The 21,995-nt window shown below is 43.6% G+C and overlaps 1 protein-coding gene across 2 annotated transcripts in view; it reads right to left on the reverse strand.

Moving 5' to 3' along the window:
* LOC124041944 (thymocyte selection-associated high mobility group box protein TOX-like) overlaps positions 1 to 21,995 on the reverse strand; it is a 112,145-nt gene that overhangs the window by 3,562 nt on the left and 86,588 nt on the right. The window contains exons 6-8 of one of the 2 annotated variants that reach the window (XM_046360139.1): positions 13,861 to 14,085; positions 10,431 to 10,511; positions 9,865 to 10,287 (exon numbers count right to left, since the gene is read on the reverse strand). In XM_046360139.1, coding sequence (XP_046216095.1) covers positions 9,865 to 10,287; positions 10,431 to 10,511; positions 13,861 to 14,085 — 729 coding nt within the window. Of the gene's footprint in view, positions 1 to 9,864; positions 10,288 to 10,430; positions 10,512 to 13,860; positions 14,089 to 21,995 lie in introns of both variants that reach the window. The other variant, XM_046360138.1, reaches the window with a different exon arrangement.

Genomic DNA, 21,995 nt, shown 5'->3' on the forward strand with positions numbered 1-21,995 from the left:
TTCCATTCCCATTACTATGTTCCTTATTTAACCCTCTGGTTCCCCCCATGGTTTTGTGTTTGTTCTGTGTTGTCGCTACATTTTGTGACCTGGATTGTTTTCCCTGCGTGGAAACGATTTTGTTGTTGTATTGAGTAAAGTCCGTTATTACTCATCCTCTGTGTCCTGCGCCTGACTCCGTCCCACCTGCTGCACATCGACCCTTAATAATTTCATAAGTGTCAAAGGCTTTTATTGACAATTACATGAAGTTGATGCAAAGAGTCAATATTTGCAGTGTTGACCCTTCTTTTTCAAGACCTCTGCAATCTGCCCTGGCATGCTGTCAGTTAATTCTGGGCCACATCCTGACTGATGACAGCCCATTTTTGCATAATCAATGCTTGGAGGTTGTCAGAATTTGTGGGGTTTTGTTTTTCCACCCGCCTCTTGAGAATTGACCACAAGTTATCAATGGGATTAAGGTCTGGGGATTTTCCCCGCCATGGACTCAAAATATCGATGTTTTGTTCCCCGAGCCACTTAGTTATCACTTTTGCCTTATGGCAAGGTGCTCCATCATGCTGGAAAAGGCATTGTTCGCCACCAAACTGTTCCTGGATGGTTGCGAGAAGTTACTCTCGGAGGATGTGTTGGTACCATTCTTTATTCATGGCTGTGTTCTTAAGGCAAAATTGTGAGTGAGCCCACTCCCAAGGCTGAGAAGCAACCCCATACATGAATGGTCTCAGGATGATTTACTGTTGGCATGACATAGGATGGTAGTGCTCACCTTCTTCTCCGGACAAGCTTTTTCCGGATGCCCCAAACAATCGGAAAGGGGATTCATCAGAGAAAATGACTTAACCCCAGTCCTCAGCCGTCCAATCCCTGTATCTTTTGCAGAATATCAGTCTGTCCCTGGTGTTTTTCCTGGAGAGAAGTGGCTTCTTTGCTGCTCTTCTTGACACCAGGCCATCCTTCAAAAGTCTTCGCCTCACTGTGCGTGCAGATACACTCACACCTGCCTGCTGCCATTCCTGAGCAAGCTCTGTACTGGTGGTGCCCCGATCCCACAGCTGAATCAACTTTAGGAGATGGTCCTGGCGCTTGCTGGACGTTCTTGGGTGCCCTGAAGCCTTCTTCACAACAATTGAACCGCTCTCCTTGAAGTTGTTGATGATCCGATAAATGGTTGATTTAGGTGCAATCTTACTGGCAGCAATATCCTTGCCTGTGAAGCCCTTTTTTTGCAAAGCAATGATGACGGCACGTGTTTCCTTGCAGGGAACCATGGTTGACAGAGGAAGAACAATGATTCCAAGCACCACCCTCCTTTTGAAGCTTCCAGTCTGTTATTCGAACTCAATCAGCATGACAGAGTGATCTCCAGCCTTGTCCTCGTCAACACTCACACCTGTGTTAACGAGAGAATCACTGCATGATGCCAGCTGGTCCTTTTGTGGCAGGGCTGAAATGCAGTGGAATTTTTTTGGGGGGGGGATTCAGTTCATTTGCATGACAACGAGGGACTTTGCAATTAATTGCAATTCATCTGATCACTCTTCATAACATTCTGGAGTATATGCAAATTGCCATCATACAAACTGAGGCAGCAGACTTTGTGAAAATTAATATTTGTGTCATTCTCAAAACTTTTGGCCACGACTGTATACTTACTGTATGTGCACATATCATGTGAAATAAGCCCAGACCTAGTTAGACACTTATCCCTCAGAAGAAGATGAGCGCCTTGCATTTACAGTGCATTCAGTAAGTATTCAGACCCCTTGACTTTTTCCACATTTTGTTATATTACAGCCTTATTCTAAAACGTGTTAAAGCGCTTTTTCCCCTCATTAATCTACACACAATACCCCATAATGACAAAGCAAAAACAGTTTTTTTTGTGTGTGTGCAAATTTATAAATAAAAAACTATCACATAAATAACACATTTACACAAGTATTCTGACCCTTTGCTATGATACTCGAAATTGAGCTCAGGTGCATCCTGTTTCCATTGATCATCCTTGAGATGTTTCTACAACTTGATTGGAGTCCACCTGTGGTAAATTCAATTGATTTGACATGATTTGGAAAGGTACAACTCTCCGTATAAGGACCCACAGTTGACACTGCATGTCAGAGCAAAAACCAAGCCATGAGGTTGAAGGAATTGTCCATAGAGCTCCAAGGCAGGATTGTGTCGAGGAACAGATCTGGGGAAGGGTACCAAATCATGTCTGCAGCATTGTAGGTCCCCAAGAACACAGTGACCTCCATCATCTTGGTTTTTATTTTTAATACATAAAAAAAATATATAATAATGTTTTTGCTTTGTCATTATGGGGTATTGTGTGTAGATTGATGAGGGAAAAAATGTATTTCATCCATTTTATAATGAGGCTGTAACGTAACAAAATGTGGAAAAAGTAATGGGGTTAACACCATTCGGAAAGTGTAAATACTTTTCTGAATTCACTGTACATACAGATGGTTAGAATCTCACAAGTTGTTATGGAGTCCGAGTCCACAGCACGCAATTCCCATGACACGGATGTCTCTTACAAAACCTATAACAGCCAAATCAAGTCATGTGTAAGAACATCAGACCATCTCAGGATGGTAAGTTGGTGGTTGAAGATATCCCTATAGTGGTGTGGGGTCTGTGCTTTAGCAAAGTGGGTGAAGTTATATCCTGCCTGTTTGGCCCTGTCCGGGTGTATCGTCAGATGTCTCCTGTCTCAGCCTCCAGTGTTTATGCTGCAGCAGTTTATGTGTCGGGGGGCTAGGGTCAGTCTTATATTTGGAGTATTTCTCCTGTCTTATCCAGTGTCCTGTGTGAATTTAAGTATGCTCTCTCTAGTTCTCTCTCTCTCTCTTTTTCTCTCTTTCTTTCTCTCTTTCTTTCTTTCTTTCTCTCTCTCGGAGGACCTGAGCCCTAGGACCATGCCTCAGGACTACTTGGCCTGATGACTCCTTGCTGTCCCCAGTCCACCTGGCCATGCTGCTGCTCCAGTTTCAACTGTTCTGCCTGCGGCTATGGAACCCTGACCTATTCTCCAGACGTGCTACCTGTCCCAGACCTGTTGTTTTCAACTCTCTAGAGACAGCAGGAGCGGTAGAGATGCTCTGAATGATCGGCTATGCAAAGCCAACTGACATTATACTCCTGAGGTGCTGACCTGTTGCACCCTCGACAACCACTATGATTATTATTATTTGACCCTGCTGGTCATCTATGAACATTTGAACATCTTGGCCATGTTCTGTTATAATCTCCATCCGGCACAGCCGGAACAGGACTGACCACCCCTCATAGCCTGGTTCCTCTCTAGGTTTCTTCCTAGGTTCTGACATTTCTAGGGAGTTTCTCCTAGCCACCTTGCTTCTACACCGGCATTGCTTGCTGTTTGGGGTTTTAGGCTGGGTTTCTGTACAGCACTATGAGACATCAACTGATGTAAGAAGGGCTTTATAAATACATTTCATTGATTGATATAACTTGGATAACTGATCCGTGGATACTATGGATGGGAAAGTATTGTAGAATTCTCTATAGCAGTACTGTACACAGATACACTATATAAGAATATGTGAATTATATAATCACCACCCATGTTAAGTTATAGTATGACACAAATAGGCTCTGATAGACATGAGTGCATCCTAAGTGCTCCTGGGGTGCTGTTCTGCCGTAGTCCCTGCGCTGCACCCAGCCTGTGTGTGTCAGGTTGGATACTGCGACTGCAAAAAAGTAAGAATATCCATGCAAATAAAGCAAGTATTGTAGTATCCTCAATGTATGAGTTGGTTTTTGGACGGAGCTGCCCTGTAGAGAGTCCATGGTAGAAGTGAGTGTACTCTGAGGAGGTGGACCCTAGCTAGCTGGGGTAGGGGGAGAGACAGAAGGTGGGAAGTAAGAAAGGAGTAGTTATTTTAATTATGGGAGCAGACATTTTAATGTTGGGGTTTCTTGAAGAGTTTTTCTTTTTTTGGGGGGGGGAGAAGTGGGACAGATAGAGGAGAGAGACAGAGCGTATGAAAGGGAAGTTAATCTGGGCGCTACGCTACAAACCCTTCTCTAAAAGAGAGGGGACAGAGAGGGGACAGCAGGTGGCTGAGTTCTCTTCCCCCTCCTCAGACTCTCACCTATTCAGGCATTGTTCCACAAATTCTTCTCCTTCACTCCATCACAAAGGCCCCATCTGCCCCTTTTGTATCTCTCTCTTTCCCTCCCTCTCCCCCTTTCCCCCACCTCCTCATACTCCCCCTTCCCCTACTCACTTAGCTCAGGGGAAAAGTTTGAGCCCTGATGTTTTTTTTGTTTGCGCTCTCTCTCTAACAAAATATGCAAAATTGAGCGAGGAAGGATTATTACTCCCCGCGGGATTTAAAAGTCCCCAATAAAAGAGGGATCTGAGCGCTGGGGGCTTAGTGGCAACCAAACCTCCGTTTAACCATTCTTCCCCTATTATCTCCACGGACTGGCACAGCCATACAGGCAGCCCCATACAGGCAGCCCCATACAGGCAGCCCCATACAGGCAGCTCATCTCAAATTGGACTTCAGACAAATTCATATTCTAATCCGTATGAAGACTTAGGCACCCCTCCACAACCTCCTCCCACCTCTCCTCAAATAAATGTTCGATCAGCCACAGCAACAGTTCATTTGCCTGCTGAGCAGAGATAAAGAGACAAATGGCAGTTCCTCTCTTTAAAGAAAACAACAACGATTCCCACAATGCTTACTGAATACCTAGAGTCTACAATCTCAAAGCTACAGCATAAAGACACTATCTTTCTGTTATGTTCTTCTAAGAAGGTTAAGTCATCTAACACATTGGACAGGTGAGAGTGGTAGGACACAGTCTAATCTCTCGTGGACACTGGACAGACTACGTAAACATAACCAAATTCCGCGAGCTTTTAGTTCTGGGTTAACCGAGATTAGACACAGTCAAACTACTAGGATAGGTTGAGTAGCCTTTTCTATATTGATATAACTCGTCTAGGACGTGAGTGGCATAGAGAGTTAGGCTTGAAAGCCACATCACAGTAAAAAATGATAATTCACCACATCGCCTTCACCTAGAATCTCCCACAAACCCTCCCACGGGTCCTGTGTTGCTCAGTTGAGCACGGCGCTTGCAACGGCAGGGTTTTGGGTTCGATTCCCACGGGGGACCAGTATGAAAAGGTCTGCGCTCACTACTGAAAGTAGCTCTGGATAAGAGCGTCTGCTAAATAACTCAAACGTAAATGTTGTTTTGTTGTTCATTCTAGGTAACACGGACACGAAATCAGAAGGTATATTTCTTTCTCACTGAAGAGGTCTGTCACCTGTTCCCCTGCATAGCTGTTTCCATAACGACCTGGTCCCCTTATCAAACTAATGTCCGTCTCAAATAACACCAACCTATGGAACTCTGGCCAGGATAAAGCATAGAAGTGTGAACAGACAACAACACAGAGTTACACATGGAGTAAACAATAAACAAGTCAATAACACAGTAGAAAAAAAGAAAAAAAAGAGTCTATATACATTGTGTGCAAAAGGCATGAGGAGGTAGGCGAATAATTACAATTTAGCAGATTAACACTGGAGTGATAAATTATCAGATGGTCATGTGCAGGTAGAGATACTGGTGTGCAAAAGAGCAGAAAAGTAAATTGGGTGGGCTATTTACCGATGGACTATATACAGCTGTAGCGATCGGTTAGCTGCTCAGATAGCAGATGTTTAAAGTTGGTGAGGGAGATAAAAGTCTCCAACTTCAGTGATTTTTGCAATTCCTTCCAGTCACAGGCAGCAGAGAACTGGAAGGAAAGGAAAGGCGGCCAAATGAGGTGTTGGCTTTATTGGCTTTAGGGATGATCAGTGAGATACACCTGCTGGAGCGCGTGCTACGGGTGGGTGTTGCCATCGTGACCAGTGAACTGAGATAAGACGGAGCTTTACCTAGCATGGACTTGTAGATGACCTGGAGCCAGTGGGTCTGGCGACGAATATGTAGCGAGGACCAGCCGACTAGAGCCTACAGGTCGCAGTGGTGGGTGGTATAAGGTGCTTTAGTAACAAAACGGATGGCACTGTGATAAACTGCATCCAGTTTGCTGAGTAGTGTATTGGAAGCTATTTTGTAGATGACATCGCCGAAGTCGAGGATCGGTAGGATAGTCAGTTTTACTAGGGTAAGTTTGGCGACGTGAGTGAAGGAGGCTTTGTTGCGGAATAGAAAGCCGACACTAGAATTGATTTGAGATTGGAGATGTTTGATATGAGTCTGGAAGGAGAGTTTACAGTCTAGCCAGACTCCTAGGTACTTATAGATGTCCACATATTCTAGGTCGGAACCGTCCAGGGTGGTGATGCTAGTCGGGCATGCGGGTGCAGGCAGCGAACGGTTGAAAAGCATGCATTTGGTTTTACTAGCTTTTAAGAGCAGTTGGAGGCCACGGAAGGAGTGTTGTATGGCATTGAAGCTTGTTTGGAGGTTAGATAGCACAGTGTCCAAGAAAGGGCCAGAAGTATACAGAATGGTGTCATCTGCGTAGCGGTGGATCAGGGAATCGCCCGCAGCAAGAGCAACATCATTGATATTTACAGAGAAAATAGTCTGCCCGAGAATTGAACCGTGTGGCACCCCCATAGAGACTGCCAGAGGACAGGACAACATGCCCTCCGATTTGACACACTGAACTCTGTCTGCAAAGTAGTTGGTGAACCAGGCAAGGCAGTCATTAGAAAGACCGAGGCTACTGAGTCTGCCGATAAGAATATGGTGATTGACAGAGTCGAAAGCCTTGGCCAGGTCGATGAAGACGGCTGCACAGTACTCTTTTATCGATGGCGGTTATGATATCGTTTAGTACCTTGAGCAGCTTTCCAATCCTTGAGGATCTCAGACGATATGAAAGAGAGGTTGAATAGGCTGGTAATAGGGGTTGCGACAATGGCGGCAGATAGTTTCAGAAATAGAGGGTCCAGATTGTCAAGACCAGCTGATTTGTACGGGTCCAGGTTTTGCAGCTCTTTCAGAACATTTGCTATCTGGATTTGGGTAAAGGAAGAAGCTGGGGAGGCTTGGGCGAGTAGCTGCAGGGGGGGGGGGGGCTGTTGGCCGAGGTTGGAGTAGCCAGGAGGAAGGCATGGCCAGCCGTTGAGAAATGCTTGTTGGAAGTTTTCGATTATCATGGATTTATCAGTGGTGACCGTGTTACCTAGCCTCAGTGCAGTGGGCAGCTGGGAGGAGGTGCTCTTGTTCTCCATGGACTTTACAGTGTCCCAGAACTTTTTGGAGTTAGAGCTACAGGATGCAAATTTTTGCTTGAAAAAGCTGGCCTTAGCTTTCCTGACTGACTGCGTATATTGGTTCCTGACTTCCCTGAACAGTTGCATATCGCGGGGACTATTCGATGCTATTGCAGTCCGCCACAGGATGTTTTTGTGCTGGACGAGGGCAGTCAGGTCTGGACCAAGGGCTATATCTGTTCTTAGTTCTGCATTTTTTGAACGGAGCATGCTTATCTAAGATGGTGAGGTAGTGACTTTTAAAGAATGACCAGGCATCCTCAACTGATGGGATGAGGTCAATATCCTTCCAGGATACCCGGGCCAGATCGATTAGAAAGGCCTGCTCGCAGAAGTGTTTTAGGGAGCGTTTGACAGTGATGAGGGGTGGTCGTTTGACTGCAGACCCGTAGCGGATACAGGCAATGAGGCAGTGATCGCTGAGATCACTGAGATCCTGATTGAAGACAGCGGAGGTGTATTTGCAGGGCCAGTTGGTCAAGATAACGTCTATGAGGGTGCCCTTGTTTACAGATTTACCTGGTGGGTTCCTTGATGATTTGTGTGAGATTGAGGGCATCTAGCTTAGATTGTAGGACTGCCAGGGTGTTAAGCATATCCCAGTTTAGGTCACCTAACAGAACAAACTCTGAAGCTAGATGTGGGGTGATCAATTCACAAATGATGTCCAGGGCACAGCTGGGAGCTGAGGGGGGTCGGTAGCAGGCGGCAACAGTGAGAGACTTATTTCTGGAGAGAGTCATTTTTTAAATTAGTAGTTCGAACTGTTTGGGTATGGACCTGGAAAGTATAGACAGTGGGGCATGTTAGATGTGTCCCTCCCACAGTCCTCTCTCTAACACAACTGTTCTGTGGTTGGTTTATTCATTATTTTCTTTGTTTGTTGGTGTGTTTGTATTTTATTTCCAGGACAATGCACAACTTCTGTTGCATTAGTGAGGAAATTAGCCCATTGAGCTCCATTTTGTATTCTTGTATGTATTCTTTATATATATGAGAGAGATATGCTCTTCCAATCTGTGTTGTTGACTAGCCTCTACAGAGAACTCATCTCATTTCCTGTGTGTGTGTGTGTGTGTGTGTCCTGTCCTGTCTGCTAGACTGTCTTCATCAGATAGCCCTGCCTGCCTGGTGTTTTGTCTCCACCACTGATGCATTCATCAATCTCAATGTGCTGCTGTTGGCATCCTTATATCACATCATCAGCCTAATGCATTTGTTTATTACTGGGAGAAAATGGAACATGGGGGAGTGTGTGTGTGTGTGTGTGTGTGTGTGTGTGTGTGTGTGTGTGTGTGTGTGTGTGTGTGTGTGTGTGTGTGTGTGTGTGTGTGTGTGTGTGTGTTAGGGATGGCAAAATTACCATATAACCTACGGTTATGGATAAAGACCGCCATGAAAATAAAATAACCTTCATAACCACTTAAAAATATATTCAACAACATTTTGTGAGGGGGAGGAACAGCTGACTGAAGATGGGACAGCCGGGCATCTGAGTGATTTAGTCCATTTCTGGTATAACATGGACTCTTAACAACATGATGATACTTTGTTGCCCCTTGCTGAAACATGCAAGATGTTGAAGCAAGCGATGAATAGAATTTAATAAACTCATGGGTACACTTGCAACGGCTGCCTGATATTGTGATGGAATCATTTCCTTGGTAATGTAGAATGTTCATTCAAATGATGTTAACTGATGTGGCTCATGCAACGGAATTTATTTTTTTGTCATGTCAGTTGAGTTGAATCAACAAATCACAGCACAGCTTGATGGGTACACTTCCTGCTTTGCTCCTATGGGTACACTCGCAATGGCCGCCAGTCCACCCATTATGCCATCATTGACTTGAATGGGATTCCCATTCTGTTCATTCTATTTCTATGGCAGCACATGTGGTCAGAAGCGGAGGAAAGGAGAAAATGTGAAGAAGAAAATAATTGCTATTCTAAAGGTTATTACGTAGACCACAGTCATTTGGCTGGCCAATTACCGCCATCCACAATTCCATGACAGTCACAGCCCCTGTGTGTGTGTGTGTGTGTGTGTGTGTGTGTGTGTGTGTGTGTGTGTGTGTGTGTGTGTGTGTGTGTGTGTGTGTGTGTGTGTGTGTGTGTGTGTGTGTGTGTGTGTGTGTGTGTGTACAGTATCAGGCTGGCAGATATGAATACATCCTGGCTTGCCCTCAGTCTCTGGCCCTGAGGGAACTTGAAGGGACCGGATGTGATTGTAAATAACATGAATCATATACAGCATAACATCATCATCAACCCATAACACACACACACACCTTACACTCTCCATTTGATGTGGTTGCATCACGTATGCATGTTTATGTGAGTGTGTGTAGCTGTACATTGTAGGTGACCATGTTTAAGCGTATTACCACAATATGCATAATATGTACAGTGTGGAACTCACCTGGGCCATGAGTGTGTGTTTGTGTGTTGAACTCACCTGGGCCATGAGTGTGTGTTTGTGTGTTGAACTCACCTGGGCCATGAGTGTGTGTTTGTGTGTTGAACTCACCTGGGCCATGAGTGTGTGTTTGTGTGTTGAACTCACCTGGGCCATGGAGGGTGAGTGCAGAGACAGCGGGTGTCCGCTGAGCTGTTGCTGGTGGTGCATTCCTAGGTGAGAGTGGGAGTGGAGGGGCGGGCTGATCTGGAGGGGAGGGGTTGTCGCCGCCGCCATGCTGCCCAGAGACACTCCTCCTGGATGGGGTCCACTGGCCCGGGGGGCCACCCCCCTGGAGAGACCCTGGAGGGGGGAAAGGTGGGGGCTGAGGCCGGCCTGGTGCTGCTGGGACTGCTGTTGCTGGTGGTGGGGGTGGTGGCTCTGGTGGTGGTAGGGGTGGCTCATGTAGAGGCTGGGGTGGGAGTGATGGGGGTGGGGGTGCTGCTGGCCTGATCCGGGGAACACGGGGGGCTTGGGCCCCAGCATAGAGGTGGCCTGGGACACCTTGACTTCACCTGGATCAATGTAACTCTGAAGGAGGGGAGAGAGAACAGGAAAGACAGAGATGGAAGAGGGTAAAGAGTGTAATAGTGTTACCTTATCAGAGTCATAGAGTCATAGAGAATCAACTGACCACAGCTCTCATGAAGACATGTTTATGTCTGGGTCCCTACCTGTGAGAGCAGGCTCGCTCTGTACGCAGCCAGCTGTTTCAGGTACTCCTTCTTGGCCGTCTCAGTCTTCTTTTTGTACACCTATAAAAACACCAAGAAAGAACAGTAAACATTTGCACTTTGGTTGACAATTCTTTCTCTTTTTTTAATGGGGTTAGTGTTTTTGTCATGAATGTGTTATAATGTTTCATTAAGCATAATAGCTGTAGTTGCTGGATAATACTCAAAAGGTTTCCAATTTATACAGGACTAGATTGTTCTTCTTCACTATCCATCCATCTGTCTGTCTTTGCCTGTCTGTCTGGGTGTCATTATTTACCGATAATAAATCTGGTCTCTCTCCAGGAAGTACATTGTCCTGTCCTCAGACAGACATCCACCCTCATTCCTCCACCCTCACACACCCTCTGGAGGTGTGTGTTTGCATAAGAATGTGTTTCTGTGTATATATGTGTGCGCGTGTGTGTAATAGGACAATAGCACAGCGCTTACTACAGTAGAATAAATATGGAAAAGCTTGCTCTTCTATTTGCTTATGTCAAGAGGCCATTTGTTAGTTGAAACACACAGTAGCATGATTCACAGTAGCAGAGCCACAGAACCAGGGAGAGCCAATGACTTCTACTGTGAAACAGTGAAAAGGTTTGAAATTCCAAATTCAAACAAATAGCATTTTTGTGAGGACAATAACGTTTTTTTTCCTAATCTAATTAATGTATTCTAATCTATTCTATAGCATCAGTTGTTCCTGTTTAATGCAGTCGAACAAGGGAGTGTACAGTACAGTCGCGCACTGTGGCCCTTTGTTCTGCAACCAAACAATCATGTCCTGCACTTTACCAACAACTTCAAACCCCACAAATTTAGAAAAAAAGGGTTGATCTGTCCTGTATTTCAGTCAGCCATTACAACCAGTCACGTTGCGCTAATGAAAAGATATACAGTGCCTTCAGAAAGTATTTACAAACACCACATTCTCACATTTTGTTGTGTTACAGCTGGAATTTAAAATGGATTCAATTGAGATATTTTGTCACTGGTCTACACCCAATACACCATAATGTCAAAGTGGAATGATTTTTTTCGAAATGTTTCAAATTCTTAAAACATGAAGGTCTGAAATGTCTTGAGTCAACAAGTATTCAATCCCTTTTATAGCAAGCCTACATAAGTTCAGGAGTAAACACAACAAGTCACATAATAAATTGCACGGACTCACTCTGTGTGAGTGTTTAACATGATTTTTGAACGACTACCTCATCTCTGTACCCCCACACATACAATTATCTGTAAGGTCTCTCATTTCCTAGCCACCGTGCTTTTACACCTGCATTGTTTGCTGTTTGGGGTTTTAGGCTGGGTTTCTGTACAGCACTTTGAGATATCAGCTGATGTACGAAGGGCTATATAAATACATTTGATTTGATTTGATCTCTGTACACATACAATTATCTGTAAGGTCTCTCAGTCGAGCAGTGAATTTCAAACACAGATTCAACCACAAAGACCAGGGAGGTTTTCCAATGCCTCGCAAAGAACAGCACCTATTGGTAGATGGGTGAAAAAAAGCAGACATTGAACATCCCTTTGAGCATGGTGAAGCTATTAATTACACTTTGATCAATACACCCAGTCACAACAAAGATAGAGGCGTCCTTCCTAACTCAGTTGCCGGAGAGGAAGGAAACCACTCAGGGATTTCACCATGGGGCCAACGGTGACTTTAAAACAGTTACAGAGTTTAATGGCTGTGGTAGGAGAACTGAGGATGGATCAGCAACATTGTGCTTACTCCACAATACTAACATCATTGACAGTGTTAGGGGTGTGTATGGGAGGCGAAGTCAGGTGCAGGAGAGCAGAGTGCAGTAAACAGGCACACTTTAATTCCAGTCCAAAAACGACAGCACATAAAAACATAAACGTGCCAAAAACACGGAACATAACAAAAGTATGGCGCCTGACAATATCCACATAACAATAAACAATTACACATAAAAACATGGAGGGGGACAGAGGACTAAATACATGCAGTGTGGTTATGGAATGAAAACCAGGTATGTAGGGAACAAGACAAAACAAATGGACATATGAGAAATGGAGCGAACAAGGAGAGGAGAACGCCGCCCGAACAAGGAGAGGAGAACGCCGCCCGAACAAAGAGAGGAGAACGCCGCCCGAACAAGGAGAGGAGAACGCCGCCCGAACAAGGAGAGGAGAACGCCGCCCGAACAAGGAGAGGAGAACGCCGCCCGAACAAGGAGAGGAGCCGACTTCAACGGAAGTCGTGACAGACAGAGTGAAAACAAGGAAGCCTGTACAACAAGGAGCTGAAGTTATTCTGCAAAAAATGTGGCAAAGCAATTCACTTTTAGTTCTGAATGCAGTGTTATGTTTGGGGCAAATCCAATACAACTCTTTACGGAGTAGCACTCTCCATATATTCAAGCATCGTGGTGGCTGCATCAGTTTATGCTTGTAATCATTCAGGACTGCAGAGTTTTTCAGTAACTAAAATAAATGGAATAGTGCTAAGTACAGGCAAAATCCTAGAGGGAAACCTGGTTCAGTCTGCTTTCCACCAGACACTGGGAGATGAATTCACCTTTCAGCAGGACAATAACCTAAAACACAAGGCCAAATCTACACTGGAGTTAATTACCAAGAAGACATTGAATGTTCCTGTTTTGACTCGTCTACTTGAAAATCTATTGCAAGACCTGAAAATAGTTGTCTTGTAATCATCAACAACCAATTTGACAGAGCTTGAAGAATTTTGAAAAGAATAATGGGCAAATGTTGCACAATCCATGGAAAGCTCTTAGAGACTAACCCAGAAACACTGAATTGTAATCACTTTGTCAATATGCGGTATTGTGTGTAGATGGGTGAGAAAAACAATCAATTGAATCCTTTTATAATTCAGGCTGTAACACAACAACATGTGGAATAAGTCAAGAGGTATGAATACTTAGTGAAGGCCCTGTATGTCATAAGGATGTAGTAGCCTACTGGTGATGTAAACACTTCTCCAATAGTTGCTGAGATTTGATATTTTGCACAGCCAAGACGAGACGTAGGCCAATGTCATAGGCCTATGGTCAACCAATCACATTTCTCAAATCCTTCCAGGCTAAATTCCAGCTAGAACAATGGGCCACCTCCTTTAAAAAAACTGTGCTTTTGATGAAGAGCTACAAAATATAAATAGCTGTATTACACTGAAAGATAGATGGTCATTTTGTCAAATTTGTGAGGATCTCTGTGCTCATTACTTGCTCATTCAACATTTTCTGCTACTTCAATCAAGCCTGTTTTAACTGTTTTTATTCATGTAGGCTACACTGTCCTGCAAATGTCCCGCTAAATCCTCCTTTTTCTCCACATTTAGGTATTTTAAATGTGGTCACCCTAACTATAGGTGTTATACCTGTTTCTGTTCCTCTCCAAGGCCGTCCCACATGGAGGCCACAATCTTGGATACCTCTCCAAAAGTAGCATTGGGGTTGGATCCCTTGATGGCTGCCTGGGTGTCTCTGAAGAACAGAGCGTAGGCAGAGACTGGCTTCGAGGGTTCGTTGGGGTCCTTCTTCTTCTTCTTCTTGGGGGTCTTGGGCTTTTTGGGCGTTTCGACCACTGCCGGCCGCTTCTCTGCCTGCTGGGAGGAGAGATAGAAATGGTCAGACTAAATGGGTTTCTGGAGAGAGAGGAATTAGTGTGGAATCGGTGTAATTGATTGATTAGATGATGGAACAGGATGGAAATGACGGGTGAATATGCTAAACATACTGTAGGGCCCAGACCTTTCCTGACAATAGGAGCTGAGCAGAGAGATGTAAAACACATACTGTATGGCTCCTAACGTACTCAAATCAAATCAAGAATCGGCTTTCTATTCCGCAACAAAGCCTCCTTCACTCACGCTGCCAAGCTTACCCTAGTAAAACTGACTATTCTACCGATCCTCGACTTCGGCGACGTCATCTACAAAATTGCTTCCAACACTCTACTCAGCAAACTGGATGCAGTTTATCACAGTGCCATCCGTTTTGTCACTAAAGCACCTTATACTACCCACCACTGCGACTTGTATGCTCTAGTCGGCTGGCCCTCGCTACATATTCGTCGCCAGACCCACTGGCTCCAGGTCATCTACAAGGCCATGCTAGGCAAAGCTCCGCCTTATCTCAGCTCACTGGTCACGATGGCAACACCCATCCGTAGCACGCGCTCCAGCGGGTGTATCTCATTGATCATCCCTAAAGCCAACACCTCATTCGGCCGCCTTTCGTTCCAGTACTCTGCTGCCTGTGACTGGAACGAATTGCAAAAATCGCTGAAGTTGGAGACTTTTATCTCCCTCACCAACTTCAAACATCAGCTAGCTGAGCAGCTAACCGATCGCTGCAGCTGTACATAATCTATTGGTAAATAGCACACCCATTTTCACCTACCTCATCCCCACAGTTTTTATTTATTTACTTTTCTGCTCTTTTGCACACCAATATCTCTACCTGTACATGATCATCTGATCATTTATCAATCCAGTGTTAATCTGCAATATTGTAATTATTCGCCTACCTCCTCATGCCTTTTGCACACATTGTATATAGACTCCCCTTTTTTCTCTGTGTTATTGACTTGTTAATTGTTTACTCCATGTGTAACTCTGTGTTGTCTGTTCACACTGCTATGCTTTATCTTGGCCAGGTCGCAGTTGCAAATGAGAACCTGTTCTCAACTAGCCTACCTGGTTAAATAAAGGTGAAATAAAAAATAAACACTGTAAAACCAAGTGTTTTGGATCTGAACACATAACTAGACACTTTTCTGGAACCATTTTTAAATGCGGCAAGGCAAATATTTTTCATTGTGCTCCTAAATTTCTTTGTCTGCGCACATGTGCTCCTTGTAAAAAAGGTCAGCGTGGAGCCCTGCAAATGAAAATATATATATTTTTCCTGTTCAGCTGAAATTTAGGTAAGGTGACATACAACACTGATCTGATTAAAAGGCATGTAAAGTCACATCAATTTCTAATGACTAAATGCACTCTAAACGGGACCATGGGAAGGTAAACACTAGTGTTTCAAATCTGAACACTTAGGAGATACAGGTGTTTTCCTGGTTGGAAACTGACTGGAAAAAGTTGACTATCATGTTTAATCTTGGATTCTAAACGCCTGTGCTTAAGATGAGAAGACTTAATGGCAAGTCTAAATGCCTTATGTTTAAACACTGATGTTTTGGTTATAAACGTGTGACCTATTTCATGGTTTTACTGTGTATATACCAAAAATATTGCTGAACATTCTGAAACATTTCTCTCAATTTACATGATCTTGGTCAATAGGAATGTACCGTTTGAAACAATTAGCTTTTATTGTGAGATAGTGAACATGAACCTGAGAGTGAGAGTTTGGAAACAGATAAAGAAAACAGTGTCTGTATGAAAGGACCTTGACAGATGGTCGTACCGGTAGTTTCAATTATGCCAGACGTTCCTTTCCATCACTGTGTTGAATATGTTTGTTTTATACGGATAACACAAAAATAGCCCTCCAGCTGAATAGCGCTCTGCGCCTTTCTGAAATGTTGACTGCATTCAATTTTATATTCCACTAAATTAAACATGATCATTTTTCCAGATTGTTTCATTTTCTAAAGGATTGTTATTTGCAGTTAAAACATACGGTGAAAATATGGCAAAGGTGTTTGGGAAAAGTACCCTTTGGAATGATTTACATAGTATTGCATACGCATGGAAAATGGCACCATTATATTAGCAATCACATAAGCATTAAGATAGCATCTCTCCACGGTGACGTTTTTCTCCAGGGAAAAGGGTAAACAAATGCAATGGTGCAAAGGTTACAGATGACTCACCCTTATACAAATGTGTGTGTGTGTGTGTGTGTGTGTGTGTGTGTGTGTGTGTGTGTGTGTGTGTGTGTGTGTGTGTGTGTGCGTGTGCGTGCGTGCGTGCGTGCGTGCGTGCGTGCGTGCGTATAGAATAGTGTGTGTGTGTGTGTAGGGCTGTGCGTGCGTGTGTTTGTATAGAATAGTGTGTGTGTGTGTGTGTAGGGCTGTGCGTGCGTGTGTTTGTATAGAATAGTGTGTGTGTGTGTGTAGGGCTGTGCGTGCGTGTGTTTGTATAGAATAGTGTGTGTGTGTGTAGGGCTGTGCGTGCGTGTGTTTGTATAGAATAGTGTGTGTGTGTAGGGCTGTGCGTGTGTTTGTATAGAATAGTGTGTGTGCGTGCGTGCGTTTGTGTAGAAAAGTGAGTGCGTGTGTGTAGGGCTGTGCGTGTGTTTGTATAGAATAGTGTGTGTGTGTGTAGGGCTGTGCGTGTGTTTGTATAGAATAGTGTGTGTGTGTGTGTAGGGCTGTGCGTGTGTTTGTATAGAATAGTGTGTGTGTGTGTGTGTGTAGGGCTGTGCGTGTGTTTGTATAGAATAGTGTGTGTGTGTGTGTGTGTGTGTGTGTGTGTGTGTGTGTAGGGCTGTGCGTGTGTTTGTATAGAATAGTGTGTGTGTGTGTAGGGCTGTGCGTGTGTTTGTATAGAATAGTGTGTGTGTGTGTAGGGCTGTGCGTGTGTTTGTATAGAATAGTGTGTGTGTGTGTAGGGCTGTGCGTGTGTTTGTATAGAATAGTGTGTGTGTGTGTGTAGGGCTGTGCGTGTGTTTGTATAGAATAGTGTGTGTAGGGCTGTGCGTGTGTTTGTATAGAATAGTGTGTGTGTGTGTGTGTAGGGCTGTGCGTGTGTTTGTATAGAATAGTGTGTGTGTGTGTGTGTGTAGGGCTGTGCGTGTGTTTGTATAGAATAGTGTGTGTGTGTAGGGCTGTGCGTGTGTTTGTATAGAATAGTGTGTGTATGTGTAGGGCTGTGCGTGTGTTTGTATAGAATAGTGTGTGTAGGGCTGTGCGTGTGTTTGTATAGAATAGTGTGTGTGTGTGTGTGTAGGGCTGTGCGTGTGTTTGTATAGAATAGTGTGTGTGTGTGTGTAGGGCTGTGCGTGTGTTTGTATAGAATAGTGAGTGTGTGTGTGTGTAGGTCTGTGGCAGTCATGAAATTTTGTCAGCCGATAACTGTCATCCAAATAACTGTTGGTCTCACATTAATTGACCTTTAATTAACATAAACACGTTTAGCATCTCCGACTTCAACGCATAGCCTACAAGCCATTGATGCGGACATCTACTTTTTAAAAAGTAGAATAAATCCATTTAATATAACCTATGCCATCACAATAAATCCATTTAATATAGCCTATGCCATCACAATAAATCCATTTAATATAGCCTATGCCATCACAATAAATCCATTTAATATAGCCTATGTCATCACAATAAATCCATTTAATATAGCCTATGCCATCACAATAAATCCATTTAATATAGCCTATGCCATCACAATAAATCCATTTAATATAGCCTATGCCATCACAATAAATCCATTTAATATAGCCTATGCCGTCACAATAAATCCATTTAATATAGCCTATGCCGTCGCAATAAATCCATTTAATATAGCCTATGCCATCACAATAAATCCATTTAATATAGCCTATGCCGTCACAATAAATCCATTTAATATAGCCTATGCCATCACAATAAATCCATTTAATATAGCCTATGCCGTCACAATAAATCCATTTAATATAGCCTATGCCGTCACAATAAATCCATTTAATATAGCCTATGCCATCACAATAAATCCATTTAATATAGCCTATGCCATCACAATAAATCCATTTAATATAGCCTATGCCGTCACAATAAATCCATTTAATATAGCCTATGCCATCACAATAAATCCATTTAATATAGCCTATGCCGTCACAATAAATCCATTTAATATAGCCTATGCCATCACAATAAATCCATTTAATATAGCCTATGCCATCACAATACATCCATTTAATATAGCCTATGCCATCACAATAAATCCATTTAATATAGCCTATGCCATCACAATAAATCCATTTAATATAGCCTATGCCATCACAATAAATCCATTTAATATAGCCTATGCCGTCACAATAAATCCATTTAATATAGCCTATGCCATCACAATAAATCCATTTAATATAGCCTATGCCGTCACAATAAATCCATTTAATATAGCCTATGCCATCACAATAAATCCATTTAATATAGCCTATGCCATCACAATAAATCCATTTAATATAGCTTATGCCATCACAATAAATCCATTATTTATTTTAGGCAGGTCTAAAGAAGCATTATGATATGAAGAAAATGTTGAATATTCTGAGTCGTCTTTATGTTAAGGCCTTGATCTGGCTAGGCCGTATGGCTATGGGCTACATTAGTCCATTTAGCGGACAAGATTTGCTAATAATTCCCGTGGCATTATTTAATATTATTTTATAGTAAGAAGATTTCAAAGGGAGTGTGCACATGCGGCTATTCTGTGTTGAACATTTAACAAAGTGATAGTTTGAAACAGGTCCTACTATATGCTTAGTTTAGAGTTATTTATGCCACTTTAGTTGGGATACAAACCTTAGAAAGTATTAGAAATGAAATAATATAGCCTAAGACTGCATGGATGACTAATGACGACAGGCATGATGACACTCTGCTCTGTTTCATGCGCAGGCTGCACACACTTCATCAGTCTCTAATTCACAGTTTGACAAGCACTTGAAAATATTCTCAGACTATTCTCAATTTAATCTGGTCTTTACATATAGCCTACTAATATATGTGTGGAATTATTTTCTATTTAGAATGGCCCACAAAAAAATGTCATCCGTAGCCTGCACTCTAATCGCAAATGGAGGAAGAGCTTCCCGCGGTGAGATTTTTAATACGCCAGGTAGTAAAGCGGATTAAAGTGCTTAATTTAAAGAATTGAGCAATAAATATAGCAGACGAGAAAGATGGGATCCTCTTTTAAATAGTGGCCAGTCAAAACTCTGTTTTCACACGTGATTGTGCAATGACTGGCCTTATAAGAACACGTTTCACTAGGGTCTGTACGCTTGGGCTCTCCAACCGTGTTCCAGGGCTCCTAGGCCTATAGGCTAGGCTTAGAGATATTTGGCCACTTTAATTGTGATACAAACCTTATCAAAACATAAAGGCCCATGGGCCAAGCTATTTGATGCAAGAAACTATGATTTAAAAAAGTAACCAAAAAATGCAAGCAATGTTTCTTGCCTTAGACTGCACACGCTGGGCTTCATTCACAATTGATACTATCCTCTCAACTTCATCTTGTCTTTACATAAACTAAATAATATATGTGAAATTAATTTTGACTTAGAATAGGCCATTATCATGCACCTGTCAGAACAGGAGCAAGGTAAAAAAAAATATTTTTTTCAAAAGAGAATGGAGGACGATTTTCCCACGGTTTCTTTTCATGCCAGCCAGGTAGACTACTCTGATTGGAAAGCGAAAGCAATGTGTTTAATATTAGGAAAGGTGAGAAATAAATATAGTAGGCCTAGCTTTTTGAAAGCTGATTGGATCCTCCTCTTTTTAATAGAGGCCACCAAAACTCTATTTTCTCACGCAATTGTATACCATAGCTCAGTGGTTCCCAACCAGGAGTACTAACCCTGGGGGTACTCTGCCCATCCACAGGGGTACTTGAGAAGACTCATGAGACCATAGGCTTACTGGTAAAATACACATGAGGAGTTACTTTAGGGGAACTCCGGGCAGAGAAAAATTCAGTTGGTGGTACAGTAACCGAAAAAGGTTGGGAACCACTGGCATAGCCTATAACACTTATTTCATTCCATGCATCAACCAGGTATGAGGAGGTGGCTCTCACTGCCTAACAGATCCTATTCCACTCAAACACACGGCAGGCGGCAGGGTAGCCTAGTGGTTCGAGCGTTGGACTAGTAACCGGAAGGTTGTACGTTCAAACCCGGAAGGTTGTAAGTACAAATCTGTTGTTCTGCCCCTGAATAGGCAGTTAACCCACTAGGCCGTCATTGAAAATAAAAATGTGTTCTTAACTGACTTGCCTAGTTAAATAAAGGTAAAATATATATATATTTTTTAAAACCTGAATGCCAGGGCTCTCATGAAGTGTTTGATTTGATTTACGATTGCATTTGCATTGATGTCAGAGTAGTTTGAGGGACAATACAGTGCTGAGTACCAGACCATTAGGACCTGACGGAGGAACAATAGAGTACATTAGTGACTGGCCGTCAGCAAGTTTGGTAAGCTACTAATGAGCATCAGAGCGCAGTTTTGAAGGAGCCTAGTTACCTTGACTCAACGGTCACATGGAATTTGACTGCGGTCATGCTGGTGTGGTGGTAATACAGTCACCGTAACAGCCCTAGGTGTGTGTGTGGGTGTCTGTATTATAAAGAAGTAAAATAATGTTGGTGCTTGTGTATGTGTGCATATTTGTGTATGAGGGCGTCAACATCGGTGTGTGTGTGTGGGCGTCGACATGTGTGTGTGAGGGCATCAACATAGGTGTTTGTGTGTGAGGGCGTCGACATCAGTGTGTGTGAGAGGGCGTCGACATCAGTGTGTGCTTGTGTGTGTACGAGTGCGACAACATAAGTGTACTTGTGTGAGGCCGTCGACATCAGTGTGTGTGTGTGTGAGAAAGGCTTCGACATCAGTGTGTGAGGCGTCGAGATCAGTGTGTGTGAGGACGTGAGTGTGTGTGTGTGTGTGTGTGTGTGTGTGTGTGTGTGTGTGTGTGTGTGTGTGTGTGTGTGTGTGTGTGTGTGTGTGTGTGTGTAAGAGGCGTCGACATCAGTGTGTGTGTGTGTGTGTGTGTGTGTGTGTGTGTGTGTGTGTGTGTGTGTGTGTGTGTGTGTGTGTGTGTGTGTGTGTGTGTGTGTGTAAGAGGCGTCGACATCAGTTTGTGTGTGTGTGAGGGCGTCGACATCAGTGTGTGTGTGTGAGGCGTTGACATCAGTGTGTGTGTGTGTGTGTGTGTGAGAGAGAGAGAGGGAGAGAGGCATCAACATCCGTGTGTGTGTGAGAGGACGTTGACATCAGTGTGTGTGTGTGTGTGTGAGGATGTCGACATCAGTGTGTGTGTGTGTGTGTGTGTGTGTGTGTGTGTGTGTGTGTGTGTGTGTGTGTGTGTGTGTGTGTGTGTGTGTGTGTGTGTGTGTGTGTGTGTGTGTGTGAGAGAGAGAGGTGTCAACATCAGTGTGTGTGAGAGGGCGTCGACATCAGTGTGTGCTTGTGTGTGTACGAGTGCGACAACATAAGTGTGTGTGTGTGTGTGTGTGTGTGTGTGTGTGTGTGTGTGTGTGTGTGTGTGTGTGTGTGTGTGTGTGTGTGTGTGTGTGTGTGTGTGTGTGTGTGTGTGTGTGTGTGTGAGAGGCATCAACATCAGTGTGTGTGTGTGAGGACGTCGACATCAGTGTGTGTGTGTGTGTGTGTGAGGATGTCGACATCAGTGTGTGTGTGTGTGTGAGAGAGAGGTGTTGACATCAGTGTGTGTGTATGAGGTCGTCGTGTGTGTGTGTGTGTGTGTGTGTGTGTGTGTGTGTGTGTGTGTGTGTGTGTGTGTGTGTGTGTGTGTGTGTGTGTGTGTGTGTG

The sequence above is a fragment of the Oncorhynchus gorbuscha genome, linkage group LG08, assembly GCF_021184085.1.
Source record: "Oncorhynchus gorbuscha isolate QuinsamMale2020 ecotype Even-year linkage group LG08, OgorEven_v1.0, whole genome shotgun sequence".
Lineage (NCBI taxonomy): Eukaryota > Metazoa > Chordata > Actinopteri > Salmoniformes > Salmonidae > Oncorhynchus > Oncorhynchus gorbuscha.